The following is an 18883-nucleotide window of genomic DNA, read 5'->3' on the forward strand; positions in this document are numbered from 1 at the left end:
GAACCCACTGCTAATGCCATTCCAACTTTTTAGCTCATGTTTTCCTCATGTTGTACCCACTAAGAACTTGAAAAATGGGGCCTAGGTGGGTTTCAGTGTACTTTGCCCAGTTGGGGTCCATTTAGTTCCCAGATTTTACCTATATAACACCGAGATGGGCTTATAAAATGGGGCCATTATGGAACCCGTGGACAATCCCACTTAAAACCCACTTTTTAGCCTATGTGGTACTCACATGGTACCCACAAAACAACTTGAAAGGTGGGGCCTGGGTGGGTTTCTTTGTACTTTGCCCAGTTGGGGTCCATTTAGTTCCCAGATTATACCAATATAACACCGAGATGGGCTTACAAAATGGGGCCATTATGGAACCCGCGGACAATCCCACTTAAAACCCACTTTTTAGCCTATGTGGTACTCACATGGTACCCACAAAACAACTTGAAAGGTGGGGCCCGGGTGGGTTTCTGTGTACTTTGCCCAGTTGGGGCCCATTTAGTTCCCAGATTTTACCAATATAACACCGAGATGGGCTTATAAAATGGGGCCATTACGGAACCCGCGGACAATCCCACTTAAAACCCACTTTTTAGCCTATGTGGTGCCCACATGGTACCCACAAAAACTTGAAAGATGGGGCCCGGGTGGGTTTCTGTGTACTTTGCCCAGTTGGGGTCCATCTAGTTCCCAGATTTTACCAATATAACACCGAGATGGGCTTATAAAATGGGGCCATTGTGGAACCTGCGGACAATCCCACTTAAAACCCACTTTTTAGCCTATGTGGTGCCTACATGGTACCCACAAAAACTTGAAAGATGGGGCCCAGGTGGGTTTCTGTGTACTTTTCCCAGTTGGGGCCCATTTAGTTCCCAGATTTTCCTAACATAACACCTATATGGGCATTTAATATGGGGCCATTACGGAACCCGCGGACAATCCTATATGGGGCCCATTTTTCAGCCCATTTCCAAACCATATGGGCCCCACATATAAATGTTGGCTGGGTAAGTAATCTAAGCAAACACTTTCTTGATGATTTTATGGTCTCAGTTGCTAGTTTTAAATCTTCCGTCAGAGTTTCCCCGTCTGATCCAAACCTTGCTTGTCATGTGTGGTGTGAAAACTCGAAGATGGTGACAGCCAAAAAAGCCACTCAGCTCGTGGCTTAACGACAGGATTTCATTAAGCAATGCATGATGCCACAGTGGATCTGTTCATCTTTTACACGGGTTAGAAATCCTGAAGGTGAACTTCCTCCTCTGTACTTTAGGCACAGGCTCCTGAAAAGAACTGAAACAATCATCATTTATTTATAAAATGAGCAGCTTGGTGTGTGTGTGTGTGTGTGTGTGTGTGTGTGTGTGTGTGTGTGTGTGTGAGAGCGATACAGCGGGTTTATGCAAGACGTACAAAGATGTTCTTGGAGAAAATAGCCACAGATGATGACTTTGTACAGTGGATATGAAAGTGATTCTAATTTAAATACAACACTTCACAACTCCTCGGGTTTCTGTATTACGTGCAGCACCTTTAAATAATTTTCTTAAAATATGACAAAGTTGGTAATTACTATAGACAGTAACTGACACTTCAGATTGGAGCTATGAAGGTCATTGATGCTAACAGTGTAGATAATAGAGAGTAATTGAACCGCTTCCTCTTGTCTTCTTCTTCCTTCCTGTCCTCTGGTATCGTCTCACGTTACTCTCAGCCTGGTACATTTCGATCACGCCTCAGCTCCTGCCTCCCTCCTCCTCCTCCTCTTCCTCTCTCTGCTCTCTACCTGGCTCAGAGCTCTGTGTGCTGATTCAGCCCACCGTGCATATATGCGAGTTCTCAGCTCTGATTCGAAGGCATTAAAATGCTGCAGGCAGTGGACTGAAGTAATCTCTCTTTCTGCCAAGCACAACATTCAGCTTGGCGGGAGTGAGCCGGCTGCCCTTCTTGCTATACAGTACACCACAGTTCATGCTGCAACATGTCATCGCCCATGCATCACTTGCTGTCTGGTTCTGAGTGAAAATGTGCTGCTATAATTTCTTGAACTTCACAAAATGTGCATTATGAACCACTTCAACATGCCTCTCTCTTTTTATGTTGCAGGCGGCACGCCTCATTGCCCGTAGAAGTCTCTGAGATCCCTCTAAACCTTTTTGCCCCTCCATGTAGAAGGAGTTACCCCTGTCGCAAATGGAAGTCTGCATCTTTTGGGTAAATTGAAGGGTTTTGCTTTTGTTTTTTTAACTATTCATCAGCCCAAGAATTTGTAAGACCATTTTCTGACAGTCTGTCTCCATTACAGCTGTTTCTGTCCTGGTGGTAGTCCATACAGTTTTTATCAGCCTGATAAAACACCTCATTTCTGATCTTCCCATTCCCCATTCTGCTTTTCAGTGTTTGTCACTCATTTCCGTTTGCTGGTGAAAGCTTCCATCGCCTGTTGTGAGCTAGCTTATGGGTGGCCTCCTCAAATCCGCTCAGATAAAAAATGAACAACACCCATTACGACCAGAGCTGCGAAGCTGAAGCTTAGTGGGGTAGTGCATTCCTTTGCAGGATAAAGAGGGTATGCATCACCCCTTTCCGATGCCTCTCCCCTTCAGTATTGAACAATATGTTTGAAAATGAGTAACAAACCCTGCTGTTCTAAAACAGATTTGTAGATTATTACAAGCAGCTTGTTTGCATAAAGCAACCTCCAGCATATACAGTGCATGACTGACTGGCTGTCCATTACAGTCCTCCCCTCTATGGATTCTTTTCATTTTTTTTTCCCTTGGAGTTCATTACAGCTGCTCAGTGAGGCCCTGAGAGCTCTGCAAATGAGGAGAGATGGGGAGAGATGAAAACCCTCAGCGAGCTGAGCAGTGGGACACGGGCTTCAAAAGCTTCATGGCAATTTGAAAGGGTTTTTATTCCTGACAGCACCCTAGCTATATCTATGGAATATCCAGCACTGTGCTCGAGAGCGGTTCTAAAGGCAGGTTTGTGGGACGGTGGCAAAGATGAGGTTAAGACACCTCACCCTCTGGGCTTTGGTCTGTAAAAGGAAATAGCGAAAGCCCTGATGATTAATGTTTGCTCACCATGTTTATTGATTCTAATTAGGCATGGTGATGAAGTGAGTACAAAGAATGGGCGCTAAACACTTGTGATTACAGCGAGGTCTTGAGCTGTCCTGCTCTATTAACAAGTGTTTGCCGAGGAACACGAAGAGCAAGTGCACATCAATTACAATTGCCCAGGGAGTTGTGCTCCAAATGAAGTTTGGGTCAAGCTGGAGCTTACAATAAGACATAGGTGTGCAGACTGGGTAATGAATGCAATTATGTTAAAATTACAGAGAGACATGGTGACACACTGCTGCAGGTAGAAATCACACTGTGAAGCAAAATGCAGCCATATAGTGGATCAGCTTTAGAGACAGATTATTGGCTTTTATATTTGGTGGAAATAAGATTAAGGGTGTCAGCAGCAGGAAAAGGTAACAGCTAGAGATAAGATTACTCCCTTCTTTTGGACTTTGGTAGTCTTGCAGAATCGCTGTGATTCTGCTCTTTCCTCTCCATTATTGCATTTTCAAGCAAATAATAATAAAACTGAAATTGTTTAATAAAAGATTATTACGATTCAAATTGTGAAATCACACAGAGAACTGCTTTCATACTGTGTAGTGCAGAACACACAGTACTGAATTTCAACAAAGATGGCCAAAGCTGTGTTCTCGAAATTATGCTTAAAATAGGAATCTAAGACAGACCTGCTCTTCTCAGTGTGCCTGATATTCTTACCTCAGCCCTCGAACCGGTTTTGCTCCACAGTTCAGATCAGCAACACGTCCTGCAAACTTACCTGCTAAAGCTGCTCCTATTGGTCAGCTCCAAACACCTGAGTGCACGCAGCCAACGACTACATTTATCTAAGGAAGAAATTCAAAGAAGGAAAAGGGAAATGATTTCATTGAATGCAAAACTGGTACATGCCCCAAAGTACAGGATACATCATCAACATGTTCCCAATCTTTGTTCCTGAATTTACTTCTATGTAGAATAGCATTTTTTTAATCATTTCTGATATAAAATTTGGGGAAACTTGATGTACAACCTGTATGAACTGCATCTGAGTCAATAGGAGATGCTTAGCTTAGGGAAACTGAAGGGTCCATGGGTCAGCACGACTGACCACCAGCTTCAGTTTGCTCTTTTATTTGAGACCTTGCAGCTGTAAATGTGCTGGATTGTGTTCATTAGTGCAAATGTCTGGCTAGAATTGCATTTGTTTGTGGGTGTTCTGTTCAGACTCACTAATGTGCAGGTGTCCCCTCCTTGGTAATGTTTAGCCAGGCTTTATCTCAGCATATTGCCAATTCTGAAAAAAAAAAACATAGTAATTTTGCATTTGGGAAAAAGCCCAAATCCACAGAGCCACACACTGAAAGACAATATGTTCGTGTCTCACTATGGTCTGCTTTGTCTTGTTTATTTTTCTCCAGCTCCTTGTGGATGCTTTTTAATGAAAGCTCAGTGAGTGTAACTCCAGGCTTGCAAAGCTGGATGTTACTTGAGTTTTAGGCAACTGTTATTTTTGTTGATACGGTCACTGCCAGTGGAGGTGCGTCCAGATTACTTCCAGTTTGAGCTCCATCAGATGATGTGAATCTGACAGCAGGTAGTGATCTGTGTAAATGGTTTTCTGTAAACCTCAGTATCCACTTCATCTTTTCCTTCTCTTCTATCTGCACTCTCCAGAATGCACAGTTGGAACCTGATGTCCCTCTGTAGGGTTTTATGAATGTAAAACCCGTTTACACTGAGAACTGCTGATGAACTGGTGATGGCGTCATGTTTTTATTATGTATGGCCTTCAAGCAGAGATCCAACAAAAGAGTATGCCTGGTCTAGGTTAAGATTCATTTTCTCACTTTGTGCTCTGCTCTTATCATCGCAACATATGCACGAGTCAGCATCCATTTTGATTCATTGAAGCCTGATGTGTTTTTTTATTTATTTATTTGTGTGTGTGCGTGTGCGTGTGTGCACTATACACCGTGAACATAATGTGCTGATTGCATTAAAAGTGTTCCAATATTTCCATTAGCTAGTGAAGAAACTAAGTTCTTTGCATCAAAAAAAATGTGAAAAACAATGAGAATCATAGGAAGTTGTTCCTGTTCTAAAAAAACAGACTATTTACAAGCTAATCGAAACTGTAAATTAGTGCCTCTAGATTCTGTGATTTTTCAAGTAGGGCCTTTGTAACACCAGGTCAAATTTTGTTGGTGATTTAGTCTCAACCCTACTATTATGAAGTATGCGGTGAGAATCACAGAATACTGTAACAAACAATACCAAACCATCTAAATGTGTGGTTGGTGATAGTGATGGTTGTGCACTATTTGTTAATTGCTCACCAGAGAAAGTAATTTCTTACACTACTCAGCATTACTTTCTCGTTACTCTGAACATGTCTTACCGGAAGTGCACCGTCACCTAATTACCAGTTAACAATATAAACTACAGTTCCACACACCAACACACATCCCTGTCCTAATGAGGACACACATACAAGCTTTCTTTTACTATTCATGTATGAACACACGGCCAGCAACACAAAGCTAAGCTTATAACCTACCCAAAGAAACTTCAAAGCGATCATCACTGCAGAAACATGAACAGATAGAAATGGAGGCTACAAACCTGACCCGGCATTGATTTTGTTACAGTTCAATTTCAGTTCAGTTTTATTTCTACAGCGCCAAATCACAACAACAGTCGCCTCAATGCGCTTTATTCAGGGAGTGCAGAATTATTAGCCAAGTTGTATTTTTGAGGAATAATGTTATTATTGAACAACAACCATGTTCTCAGTGAACCCAAAAAACTCATTAATATCAAAGCTGAATGTTTTTGGAAGTAGTTTTTAGTTAGTTTTTAGTTTTAGCTATTTTAGGGGGAGATCTGTGTGTGCAGGTGACTATTACTGTGCATAATTATTAGGCAACTTAACAAAAAACAAATATATACCCATTTCAATTATTTATTTTCACCAGTGAAACCAATATAACATCTCCACATTCACAAATATACATTTCTGACATTCAAAAACAAAACAAAAACAAATCAGCGACCAATATAGCCACCTTTCTTTGCAAGGACACTCAAAAGCCTGCCATCCATGGATTCTGTCAGTGTTTTGATCTGTTCACCATCAACATTGCGTGCAGCAGCAACCACAGCCTCCCAGACACTGTTCAGAGAGGTGTACTGTTTTCCCTCCTTGTAAATCTCACATTTGATGATGGACCACAGGTTCTCAATGGGGTTCAGATCAGGTGAACAAGGAGGCCATGTCATTAGTTTTTCTTCTTTTATACCCTTTCTTGCCAGCCGCGCTGTGGAGTACTTGGACGCGTGTGATGGAGCATTGTCCTGCATGAAAATCATGTTTTTCTTGAAGGATGCAGACTTCTTCCTGTACCACTGCTTGAAGAAGGTGTCTTCCAGAAACTGGCAGTAGGACTGGGAGTTGAGCTTGACTCCATCCTCGACCCGAAAAGGCCCCACAAGCTCATCTTTGATGATACCAGCCCAAACCAGTACTCCACCTCCACCTTGCTGGCGTCTGAGTCGGACTGGAGCTCTCTGCCTTTACCAATCCAGCCACGGGCCCATCCATCTGGCCCATCAAGACTCACTCTCATTTCATCAGTCCATAAAACCTTAGAAAAACCAGTCTTGAGATATTTCTTGGCCCAGTCTTGACGTTTCAGCTTGTGTGTCTTGTTCAGTGGTGGTCGTCTTTCAGCCTTTCTTACCTTGGCCATGTCTCTGAGTATTGCACACCTTGTGCTTTTGGGCATCCAGTGATGTTGCAGCTCTGAAATATGGCCAAACTGGTGGCAAGTGGCATCTTGGCAGCTGCACGCTTGACTTTTCTCAGTTCATGGGCAGTTATTTTGCACCTTGGTTTTTCCACACGCTGACTATTTTGACTGAAACGCTTGATTGTTCGATGATCACGCTTCAGAAGCTTTGCAATTTTGAGACTGCTGCATCCCTCTGCAAGATATCTCACTATTTTTGACTTTTCTGAGCCTGTCAAGTCCTTCTTTTGACCCATTTTGCCAAAGGAAAGGACGTTGCCTAATAATTATGCACACCTGATATAGGGTGTTGATGTCATTAGACCACACCCCTTCTCATTACAGAGATGCACATCACCTAATATGCTTAATTGGTAGTAGGCTTTCCAGCCTATACAGCTTGGAGTAAGACAACATGCATGAAGAGGATGATGTGGACAAAATACTCATTTGCCTAATAATTCTGCACTCCCTGTATTGCAAAGGAGACCCTACAATAATACATACAGAGAAAAGCCCAACAATCATGACCCCCTATGAGCAAGCACCTTGGTGACAGTGGGAAGGAAAAACTCAGTTTTAACAGGAAGAAACCTCCAGCAGAACCAGGCTCAGGGAGGGGCGGGGCTATCTGCCTCGACCTGCTGTAGATCGCTCCACTATTTTCCTCCTCCTGCACATGAACTCAAATCAGCTGATTGTAGCTCGAGTGCGCAGGAAGATAAATACACATTTGTCTGATTTATTTTTTCCTTTCGTTCTGCCTGCCGCACAGATAACTGAAGAACCTTTGTAACGCAAGTAACAACATAATTGTTTTTACTTGCTAAAACATAACCGTTCTGATCAACGATGACCCCGACCCTGAACCCTGACCCTATGGTTTGAAGTCAAACAAGAAGTACTTTTGTTTTTTCAAAACATGTTAAGAATTTTTCATTTAAAATTGCCAAGACAGTGAGATTGATTTCCAGAGTGTTAAGCAGGTATATCACCACCACCCCACTAACATCTTTCTCTGCACTTCAAGCAAAATTCTTATCTTTGACTTTAAATGATAATTTGTTCCCATGCCTCTTTTTGCCATTGAGTGGAGGATTAATCAGAGCCAATGTTGACCACATCTGTGTTGCTCCGGGTAGTCACAATACTGAGTTTGAATGGGATGAACAGATACTGATACCAACGTTTAGAACAACATTTCCACTGTGTTTTTTTTTTTTCATAAATATTTTTCATGCATTAAGCAACACAAAATTGATGTAAAACTGAGGATACACATCAGTGACTGTTATTATATTAGTCATCTAATTTGCTGATAGGTAGGCTCCTTGTTAGGTAGGCTGATAAATTGTTGCATTAAATGCAGTTGTCTTACAGTGGCTTGCAAAAGTATTCGGCCCCTTTGAACATTTCCACATTTTGTCTCATTACAGCCACAAACATGAATCAATTTTATTGGAATTCCACGTGAAAGACCAACACAAAGTGGTGCACACGTGAGAAGTGGAACGAAAATCAGACATGATTCCAAACATGTTTTACAAATGTTAATACAAAGTGGGGTGTGCGTAATTATTCAGCCCCCTGAGTCAATACTTTGTAGAACCACCTTTTGCTGCAATTATAGCTGCCAGTCTTTTAGGGTCTGTCTCTACCAGCTTTGCACATCTACAGACTGAAATCTTTGCCCATTCTTCTTTGCAAAACAGCTCCAGCTCAGTCAGATTAGATGGACAGCGTTTGTGAACAGCAGTTTTCAGATCTTGCCACAGATTCTCGATTGGATTTAGACACCAGACAGGTCAGGGATAAAGTTATTGAGAAATTTAAAGCAGGCTTAGGCTACAAAAAGATTTCCCAAGCCCTGAACATCCCACGGAGCACTGTTCAAGCAATCATTCAGAAATGGAAGGAGTATGGCACAACTGCAAACCTACCAAGACAAGGCCGTCCACCTGAACTCACAGGCCGAACAAGGAGAGCGCTGATCAGAAATGCAGCCAAGAGGCCCATGGTGACTCTGGACGAGCTGCAGAGATCTTCAGCTCAGGTGGGGGAATCTGTCCATAGGACAACTATTAGTCGTGCACTGCACAAAGTTGGACTTTATGGAACAGCGGCAAGAAGAAAGCCATTGTTAACAGAAAACCATAAGAAGTCCCATTTGCAGTTTGCCACAAGCCATGTGGGGGACACAGCAAACATGTGGAAGAAGCTGCTCTGGTCAGATGAGACTAAAATGGAACTTTTTGGCTAAAATGCAAAACGCTATGTGTGGCAGAAAACTAACACTGCACATCACTCTGAACACACCATCCCCACTGTCAGATATGGTGGTGGCAGCATCACACTCTGGGGGCGCTTCTCTTCAGCAGGGACAGGAAGCTGGTCAGAGTTGATGGGAAGATGGATGGAGCCAAATATAGAGCAATCTTGGAAGAAAACCTCTTGGAGTCTGCAAAAGACTTGAGACTGGGGCGGAGGTTCCCCTTCCAGCAGGACAACGACCCTAAACATAAAGCCAGGGCAACAATGGAATGGTTTAAAACAAAACATATCCATGTGTTAGAATGGCCCAGTCAAAGTCCAGATCTAAATACAATCGAGAATCTGTGGCAAGATCTGAAAACTGCTGTTCACAAAGGCTGTCCATCTAATCTGACTGAGCTGGAGCTGTTTTGCAAAGAAGAATGGGCAAGGATTTCAGTCTGTAGATGTGCAAAGCTGGTAGAGACAGACCCTAAAAGACTGGCAGCTGGAATTGCAGCAAAGGGTGGTTCTACAAAGTATTGACTCAGGAGGTTGAATAATTACGCACACCCCACTTTTCAGTTATTTATTTGTAAAAAATGTTTGGAATCATGTATGATTTTTGTTCCTCTTCTCACGTGTGCACCACTTTGTGTTGGTCTTTCACGTGGAATTCCAATAAAATTGATTCATGTTTGTGGCTGTAATGTGACAAAATGTGCGAAAGTTCAAGGGGGCCGAATACTTTTGCAAGCCACTGTATAATAGTCAGTAATTGCTAGTGAAATTAGATTATATTTTAGCATCTTTACAATCTGCCCTGGTTTAAGTGTTTTCTATTTTATATTTAACTTAATGTAGTAAATGTTTAATCTCAACTGGAGGTCATTTGAATAGCAAAAAAAATCAAGTTTGCAATGCATGCTATGTTTTTATGTCTTTAGCTTGGTGAGGTAAGAAATAGTCTTGTCTTTTTGTGCTTTTGTTTCTGTTATAAGGCAACAATCCTCCCATCAGATGCTAAGTTGCTTAATTCATGACAGACTGCCTGATGCTACAAAATATTAATTTTGTTATGCTGTGCTGAGATGTTAAGTGAGCGGCTGGTTTAGTTAAACTACAATACCCTTGACAAATGGCTGTGCTCCTCGGTGCCTCTGAAGTTGCGGTGGGAGTGGTTGCGTGTGTGTGTGATCGGCATGCAGGCAAAGTTAGCCTTACCCCACTCAGTCAGCTGCGTCTTCATTTCATCCAGGCTCACTTTGATGTCGACTTTCGTACTGATGCGTCCGTCCCCTCCTAAATTGCTGCCCTACATCGTTAAACCTGTTGCTTACTCATGTTTCTATTCTGCTTTATCTCTGCTGCACCACACATTGTCACACATCTACTTGAATAAATGTTGTTTTTTTGTTTTTTTTTATTTCCGGCTAGCTGTGTTGAAGTCACTCACAATAGCGCTTGGGGATTTAGTTGTCTCTGCAACTACACTGCCTGATTGTGGAGCCGCCGTCTCCGCTCTGTCTTGGAAGCATCTATTGTTTTGTTTGTAATTAAAAATGTGTTCAATTTTCTGCATGGCGCTGACGCTTGTGGTGGGGAGTTGCAGATCACTCTTTGCATCTGTGTGATTGTTTGGGATTTGTGACGCAGCGTTCGGCACATTCAGCTGAATGGGATTTATAAATAACCACAATGCCTGTCACTGGAGCTGTGGGAATATTTATAGATTTCTGTGAATGTTCTGTCCCAGTTACATTCATCTGAACGCAAGCGGGCGTCGGTAGAAATACATTCTCTGGTGTTTGCTGAACACACATTTAGTGCTGTTAAATTACCTTGTGTCTGTTTTGCTGTTAGTCCCCGTGAGTTATAACACTATTTTCTATTCTGAGCAATGTGAGAATAACACTTAGATAACTTTAAATGGCCAGAAGTACTATTCTGCCTGTAATACCCTTCCATTAGTGAACTGCGTTTTTAAAAATAAAAAGATTGAGTTTGAAGGACTCGTCTACATAACATATTATTTTTAGAGTACTATGAGACATTACATTACATACAGACATTATATTTCTTTTATTTACCTTAATAAACTGGGTTTCTCCTTTTTGCCTTACCTGAAGTTAAGTGAGCTTTGATATCACTTTTGACTAAATTCAAGTTCTTAAAGTTAGTATTTGCCAAATCAACTGTTTGGATCTCTACCTGCAGCTTGTGGCCATAGGTGAGGATGGGAACACAGACCAACCAGTATACAACAGCTTTACAATCCACTCTGCCAATTCCTACTCTTCTCTTCTCCCACTTCCAAACAACAGATACATGAACTTCTTCACTTGAAGCAATTACTGATTCCCAACCTAGAGTCGGCCGTCTGTCTTTCTCCAGCTGAGAAAGCGGCTTCATTGTTGGACATGTTAATCATCATAAGTTCCTCAGTTGTTTCCCTGTTGTGCTACACAATGAGTGATATGTAATAATTGACTTATCGCATTACTGGAGTAACCCAGCACTGCTCACAATGTGAGTTATATCACATTATGGGAATTGCAGTGTTTCTGGGCTGAAGTTATTTTAGAGACTGAGAGAATAACTCTTCATCGGCTGCTTTGATTTTAACTATTCTTTTAAACTCTGTCTCTTGCAAGTGTCTCAGCTTTGTCCCAGCGTAATACTAAATTCCTTTAGTTCCCCTCAAAGTTGTGTGTAGTGTGGTGATATTGTACAACATGTTCATCCCCAAAGAATACTGCAGCTTAGTGCAAATCGAATGCACCTTCAGCACAAGCAGCACCCCATTCTTTAAGCATTCTTCCTTCAACAGCAGGAGAGAGTTTCATGTTTTCCAGCCTACGAAGGTTTCAGTGTCCACTAAAGAAATAATTCTTCCCACTAAGACACAGAGAGATAGCAAGCATTAAATTGTCCAGGCCTAAATCAATCAATTCTTTACAAATTTCAAGTTGCTGATTTTTTTTTTTTTACAAACAATATCTATTAAAGTATCCATAATGTCACATCATGTTTTTCACAATCAGCAGTTGAGAGAAGAGGCATAGAGGCATACTTTGCTTATTGGGTATTAAACCGAGTGACTAACACGAGCCACAACCCAGCCTCATCCAGTTCAGACGTCTGTCGAAAACCTCCCAGCATGGACGAAGGGAAAAAAAAGGAACTTGGGTTTCGGTATTCCAGTGTCAGGGGTTGCAGTGTGGATGAGAGAAGGAGGACCCAAACGCTGGACTCACAGGCAGGTGAAGGTTGGTGTTTATGGTAGACGGAGTGAACGAACAGAACAGAAGCAGGAAATGGCTGAATGACTGACTGACTGACGGAACTGAACACAGGACAACCTAACAGTGACAATGACACGACAGTGAACTGGTAAAACAGAAACTTAAATACACAGACTGGACGATGACAACAATTGGCAACAGGTGAGTACACGGCTGAAGATAATGAAACAGGAAATGGAACATGTAGGAAATAAACTGTCACGGCGGGTGAGGAGAGCCGTGTAGAAAAGGAAAAGGAGGATCCAAGTGCAGGCAGTCGTGAAGGTGTAGAGGTGGTTTATTGAACATGAAAGTAAATACAAACGGCAAATGGAGCTGGAACTAAACTATACTGGGATCAACTAAACTACAGAGCACAAACCTTAACGAGAACGACCAGAAGAGACTAACGGCGGACAGCAGGGAGAACACGCAGATGAGGCAAGGTGGAATACACAGACGGACCAGCAACTACAATGACGGAGGACATGACTTAAATACACCCAGAGAAACACAGGGGAATTACACACAGGTGGTGGACACAGCTGGGAATGATCAACAAGACGAGACAGAGGTAAAACTGAACACACTCACATGAGACCCAGACCTTCACAATAAAACAGGAAATGAGAACACCACACCAAGACGCAGACCTGACACTGAGAGACAGACAGAATGACACATGGAACCTGAACTAAACTAAACGTGAGATACAACCGAGAACAAATCCTTAAACATGAAACTCAAATAATAAACATCATCATCATCATCATCATCATCATCATCATCATCATCATCAACACAACAAGAGAACAAGAAAACAATCCCTGATGCAAACTAAAACCAAAACATAATAACCTCAAACATGGAATAACAAAAACATGAAACTCCACATACTGGGTCCAACGGACCCAGACCCGTGACAGTACCCCCCCTCAAAGGGCTGGCTCCCGACAGCCCCAAACAAAAAGCACAAGCACCAAGCCAGGGCGGGCGGAGGGGGCCCAGGAAGGAGGGCCCGAAACACAAAAAACCAGGAGCACGAGAGTCCAGAACCAAATCACGACTGTTCACTAGTCCATAACACAGTCAGGAGGCCGACCATGCACACAGCAACGGCGGCGACGGGCAAACAGTTCTGGGGACCGACCGTGCACACAGCAACGGCGGCGACGGGCAAACAGTTCTGGAGGCCGACCCCTTGGAAGGTAGTGGCGGCCACTGAGCAGGTCCGGAGGACGGCCGCGATGCCAGCGGCGGCGACGAACTCCTTCCGGAGGCCGTCCCTGAAGGCCATGATGCCATCTTAGAGGCCCGGAAAACGGCCGGCAGAGGCGAGGCGGAACGGGTCGAGCTGGCACCGACGGCGGCGTGGCAACCACAGGACCAGGCGAGGCAGGACCAGGCGAGGCAGGACCAGGCGAAGATGACGAAGACACGGAGGCTGGACCAGACGAGGCAGGACCAGACGAGGCAGGCCCAGACGAGGCAGGCCCAGACGAGGGCGGAGCGGAGGCAGGACCAGGCGAAGATGACGAAGGCGGAGCGGAGGCTGGACCAGGCGAAGATGATGAAGACACGGAGGCTGGACCAGGCGAAGATGATGAAGACACGGAGGCTGGACCAGGCGGCGGCGTGGGCGGAGCTGAGGCCGGACCAGGCGTGGATGACGGCAGCGGGACGGCTGCGGAACCTGACGGCAGCGGGACGGCTGCGGAACCTGACGGCAGCAACGCTGCAGGCAGTGATGCGAATGGCGATGATGTGAATGCTGTAGGCGGCGGCGTGAATGCAGCAGGCGGTGGCGTGAATGCTGCAGGTGATGATCTAGAGATGTGCTGGCTGGGTCCTCCAGGACCCTCAGCTAACGAGGTGTGGTGCTGGGTGGGCTCCTCGGGCCCTCCAGCAGACGTGGCTTGAGGCTGGACGGGCTCCTCGGGCCCTCCAGCTGACGTGGCATGAGGCTGGACGGGCTCCTCGGGCCCTCCAGCTGACGCGGCATGAGGCTGGCTGGGTTCTCCAGAACCCCCAGCAGACGAAACATGGTGCTGGCCGGGCTCCTCGGGCCCTCCAGCTGACGTGGCATGAGGCTGGTGCGGTTCTCCTGAACCCCCAGCTGACGTGGCATGAGGCTGGACGGGCTCCTCGGGCCCTCCAGCTGACGTGGCATGAGGCTGGCTGGGTTCACCCGAACCCCCAGCTGACGAAACTTGAGGCTGGACGGGCTCCTTGGGCCCTCCAGCTAGAGCAGACACTGAAGCAGCAGGTACGGAGACCTCTGCCAGTGTGGACACTGGCTGGGACTGAGCAGCACAGTGGCTAGACTCAGGCAGCAACAGTGGGATGCAGTCCTCAGAGGGCTGAAAGTGTTCCCCAATACACTCAGAGGACGGAGGCGGACGGATGAACTCACTTGAACTCTCAGGGGGTGCTGAGAGCTGAGACTGTTCTGGTGAGCTCTCCGGTGAGGCTGCTGGCGCTGGTGTCTTGACCTCTAGGGGTCCAGAGTTGGCTGGTGACTGACACCCAGCCTCTGGGGAGGCCCTAGAGGGAGCAACTGTCTCTCACATGGCCAGCTTAAGAGAACCAACAGATGTTGTGGTGAGTGTGTTCCCTGCTTAGAATGAGACAGTGAGGATGGTGGCTGAATGAGTGAGTGGGTAGGCTGCTGAACTGGTGGCAACTGAGCTACAGGTAGCGAAGTTGTAACAGGTGGTGGAGTGGCTGGCTGAACTGAGGGCAGCTGGGCGGCTGGCTGAACTGAGGGCGGCTGGGCGGCTGGCTGAACTGAGGGCGGCTGGGCGCCTGGCCGAACTGAGGGCGGCTGGGCGCCTGGCCGAACTGAGGGCGGCTGGGCGCCTGGCCGAACTGAGGGCGGCTGGGCTGCTGGCCGAACTGAGGGCAGCTGGGCTGCTGACTGAGGTGAAAGTGAGGATGGGACAATATGGCCAGAAAAACCAGTTTCAGAAAGTTTTATTACTTTCCCTGAAGGAACTGACGGAGACAAGAAAGCTTCCCTGACGCTTAAATTCCCTATGTTCGTAGTGCTAGGCTCAGCTACTCCGGGCATGGGAACAACAGCATGAACATAGTCATTAGCACAAAAGGTCTGCTCAACAAAGGTAGTCTTAGGAGCAATGGCCATGGGCGAGACAGGGAAATCCTTATTATTTTTAGAGGAGACACAAAAAATAGCTCCAGAAGAAATAGACCTAGTATCTGGGTCAGAAGGAACAGAAAGAGTGTCTGTTTCACCCACCACAGCCGACTGTTTTGTCATCCTGAAGTCCGGCTGTGGGGTGCCGCGCCGGTGCCGCGAACGTCGCTTCCTCCCTGCCGACTGCTCCGGCGGGCCGGGCAAAACCTCCGGCGGGCCGGGCAAAACCTTCGCCGGCGGGCTGGGTCGGGAAGCGGTAGCGGCTGGAGGGTGGAGGTGAAGTTCGTGGAGAATGAAGTTTTGTACCAGAGGGTGTAGTGAGTCCAATAGCCAGGGATAATCCGTGAGCAGCTGTTGCAGTCTGGCTTCCAGAACGTGGAGGAATGCTTCTCCCTCATGCTCTAGCCACAGGTTGATTATTTGTGAAGCGGAGTTCGTGATGAGGTCCCGAAGCTCCGTGGGTGGGGTGAATGCCGCTGGATCCATATCTGGCTGGTCCGTACTGTCACGGCGGGTGAGGAGAGCCGTGTAGAAAAGGAAAAGGAGGATCCAAGTGCAGGCAGTCGTGAAGGTGTAGAGGTGGTTTATTGAACATGAAAGTAAATACAAACGGCAAATGGAGCTGGAACTAAACTATACTGGGATCAACTAAACTACAGAGCACAAACCTTAACGAGAACGACCAGAAGAGACTAACGGCGGACAGCAGGGAGAACACGCAGATGAGGCAAGGTGGAATACACAGACGGACCAGCAACTACAATGACGGAGGACATGACTTAAATACACCCAGAGAAACACAGGGGAATTACACACAGGTGGTGGACACAGCTGGGAATGATCAACAAGACGAGACAGAGGTAAAACTGAACACACTCACATGAGACCCAGACCTTCACAATAAAACAGGAAATGAGAACACCACACCAAGACGCAGACCTGACACTGAGAGACAGACAGAATGACACATGGAACCTGAACTAAACTAAACGTGAGATACAACCGAGAACAAATCCTTAAACATGAAACTCAAATAATAAACATCATCATCATCATCATCATCAACACAACAAGAGAACAAGAAAACAATCCCTGATGCAAACTAAAACCAAAACATAATAACCTCAAACATGGAATAACAAAAACATGAAACTCCACATACTGGGTCCAACGGACCCAGACCCGTGACATAAACAGTGAAGAACAGAAAACACTGGGTCAACAACCCAGGAACCCTGACATCCAGCAGTATGCAAAGAGCCACAGAATCACTTTGAGGACTGCTTCTTCTCGTTAGTCAATATTTCTGGATCCAGGGGTGGCTATATAGCTTAGGAGTTAGAGTACGTCATCTGCTAATGGGAAAGTTAGTGGTTTGATCCCTGGCTGCTCAGTCTGCATGCCAAAGTTGCTCTCTGATGCATTTATCAGTGAACAACTTGAGATGTGAGTAAATGTTTAATGGAAACCACTTCAGTGTAGTAAAAAGTGCTTCTGTGGATGAGGCATGTTGTAGGAAGCACTTTGAGAATATTTTTTTTCCTTTTACAGTTTCAAAACGAAATCATCTACCGGTTTCCCTAACCTGCCCTCAGCAATGAGATCTATACCACATTCAGATGAAATACCACCTCTCGTTTTTACTGGCTAACTTAATGAGAGAGAAGAGTCTGATGATAGTACTGTTTGTCTATAGATACATAACATTCTAGTGATGAGGACTTTGAAGCTCCATCTTCTAGCTGCCCATCTGTCCCCGAGTTATTCACCCAACCAGAGTTAAATGACAGTACGAGATTTGGATCTGCCAAAGGAACCAGCTGAGTTGCTTGGGTCTAGGCTCAGTGAGGAAAAACCTCCTGGCTCCAGAAACCAAATGTTTCTCTTTATAGGCACGGTCTTATTCTATTGTATGAAATGGATGACGACTTTGTCAAGGTTTTTTGAGTAAATAGCACTTTTAAACCCAAAGCATTTTATACAACATTCTCCCATGTTTTCTACATCAAAGATCTTTTAGTGAAACATTCACACTCTAATGAACACATCAGAGAGCAACTTGGAGTTACTATCTTGCCCTAGGATAGGAGCAGCCAGGGATCAAACCACCAACCAAACTAGCTAATGACCTTCTCTACCTACTGAGCTACAGTCATCCCAGTATGCAAACTGTTATTTGCATCTGAATGTGACTGACCGCTTTTATTGGTGTTTTTGAACATTTAATCAGTGTTGGGGAGTAACGGAATACATGTACCAGCGTTACGTATTTAAAATACAAAATATGAGTAACTGTATTCTGTTACAGTTACAGTTTAAAAGGGTTATTTCAGAATACAGTTACTTTGTTGAAATAAATGGATTACACAGCGGTCTTTTCCTGTCTCATATGTTAGGCTATGCCATCTCTATTGGTAATTGGTAATCCTACGCCGGTGGAAACCCAAACAAAACACGCATTAAGAGGCTCTAATGCCTGTGTCTCAATCTCGCTGCCCATGTCACCTCCACTTGCGGCCCGCAAGTTGACGTGAAGAAATATTTTTAAAAATTATTATTCAAAAAATTATTTAATATGAAGGGAATAGGCAGAGTGTTACAGGCATAGCCCTAAAGAATGTAGCCCAGGGGTGGGCAATCTCTTTCCACGAGGGCCGGTGTCCGAGCAGGTTTTAGATGTGTCCTCGAACCAACATAGCTGATTTAAATGGCTAAATTAGCTCAACATGTCCTGAAGTTCTCCAGAGGCCTGGTAACGAACTAATCATGTGATTCAGGTGTGTTGACCCAAGGTGAGATCTAAAACCTGCAGGGACACCGGCCCTCGTGGACTGAGATTGCCCACCCCTGATGTAGCCTCATGGGCAGTTTAGCCCAGTTGTAAGTAAGCTATTAAGACTCGACTGTACACTGTGTTCGTGTTTTCCTCTAAAACAATAAGTTCCGTTGGAGCAGCCTTTCAACGCCTCTCTGTCTCTCACTAGCAAAGTTGACCCAGGCAACAAAGTAAAGCTAGTTTTCGGCTACGAGCCCGACACGAACCCGACGTATTAGCTAGAGGTCCCTTTACTAGGGTTCGGAGCTGCGGACCTGTTTTATATACGCACAGAATAGTTTTCTATACGAGATCGCCGCAAAAAGTGCAGCCTTACCTAATGTCCACCTACCGTTACTCATTTATATTAAGATTTAAAAATCTAGTTGGTGTTGGTATTGCGAGTAACCAGTAATAGAAATAAATCACACAGCAATAGTACCTTCATGTAATTGTAAAAAAAATATATTAAGTAATCCAGAGTATTCAGAATACGCTACTCTCATTGAGTA

At 44.9% G+C, this 18883-nt stretch overlaps 1 protein-coding gene across 2 annotated transcripts in view; it reads left to right on the forward strand.

Annotated features, from left to right (window-relative positions):
• Positions 1 to 18883, forward strand: part of iqsec1b (IQ motif and Sec7 domain ArfGEF 1b) — a 267271-nt gene that overhangs the window by 102406 nt on the left and 145982 nt on the right. The window contains exon 3 of one of the 2 annotated variants that reach the window (XM_085352980.1): positions 2107 to 2214. The exons of the other annotated variant lie outside the window; for it this stretch is intronic. Coding sequence (XP_085209106.1) covers positions 2107 to 2214 — 108 coding nt within the window. The remainder of the gene's footprint in view (positions 1 to 2106; positions 2215 to 18883) is intronic. 2 annotated transcript variants of the gene reach the window in all.

Source organism: Diplotaxodon limnothrissa, linkage group LG5 (genome assembly GCF_057381915.1).
Source record: "Diplotaxodon limnothrissa isolate DT_005_m linkage group LG5, D_limnothrissa_male_GT1.1, whole genome shotgun sequence".
NCBI classification, from domain to species: Eukaryota; Metazoa; Chordata; class Actinopteri; order Cichliformes; family Cichlidae; genus Diplotaxodon; species Diplotaxodon limnothrissa.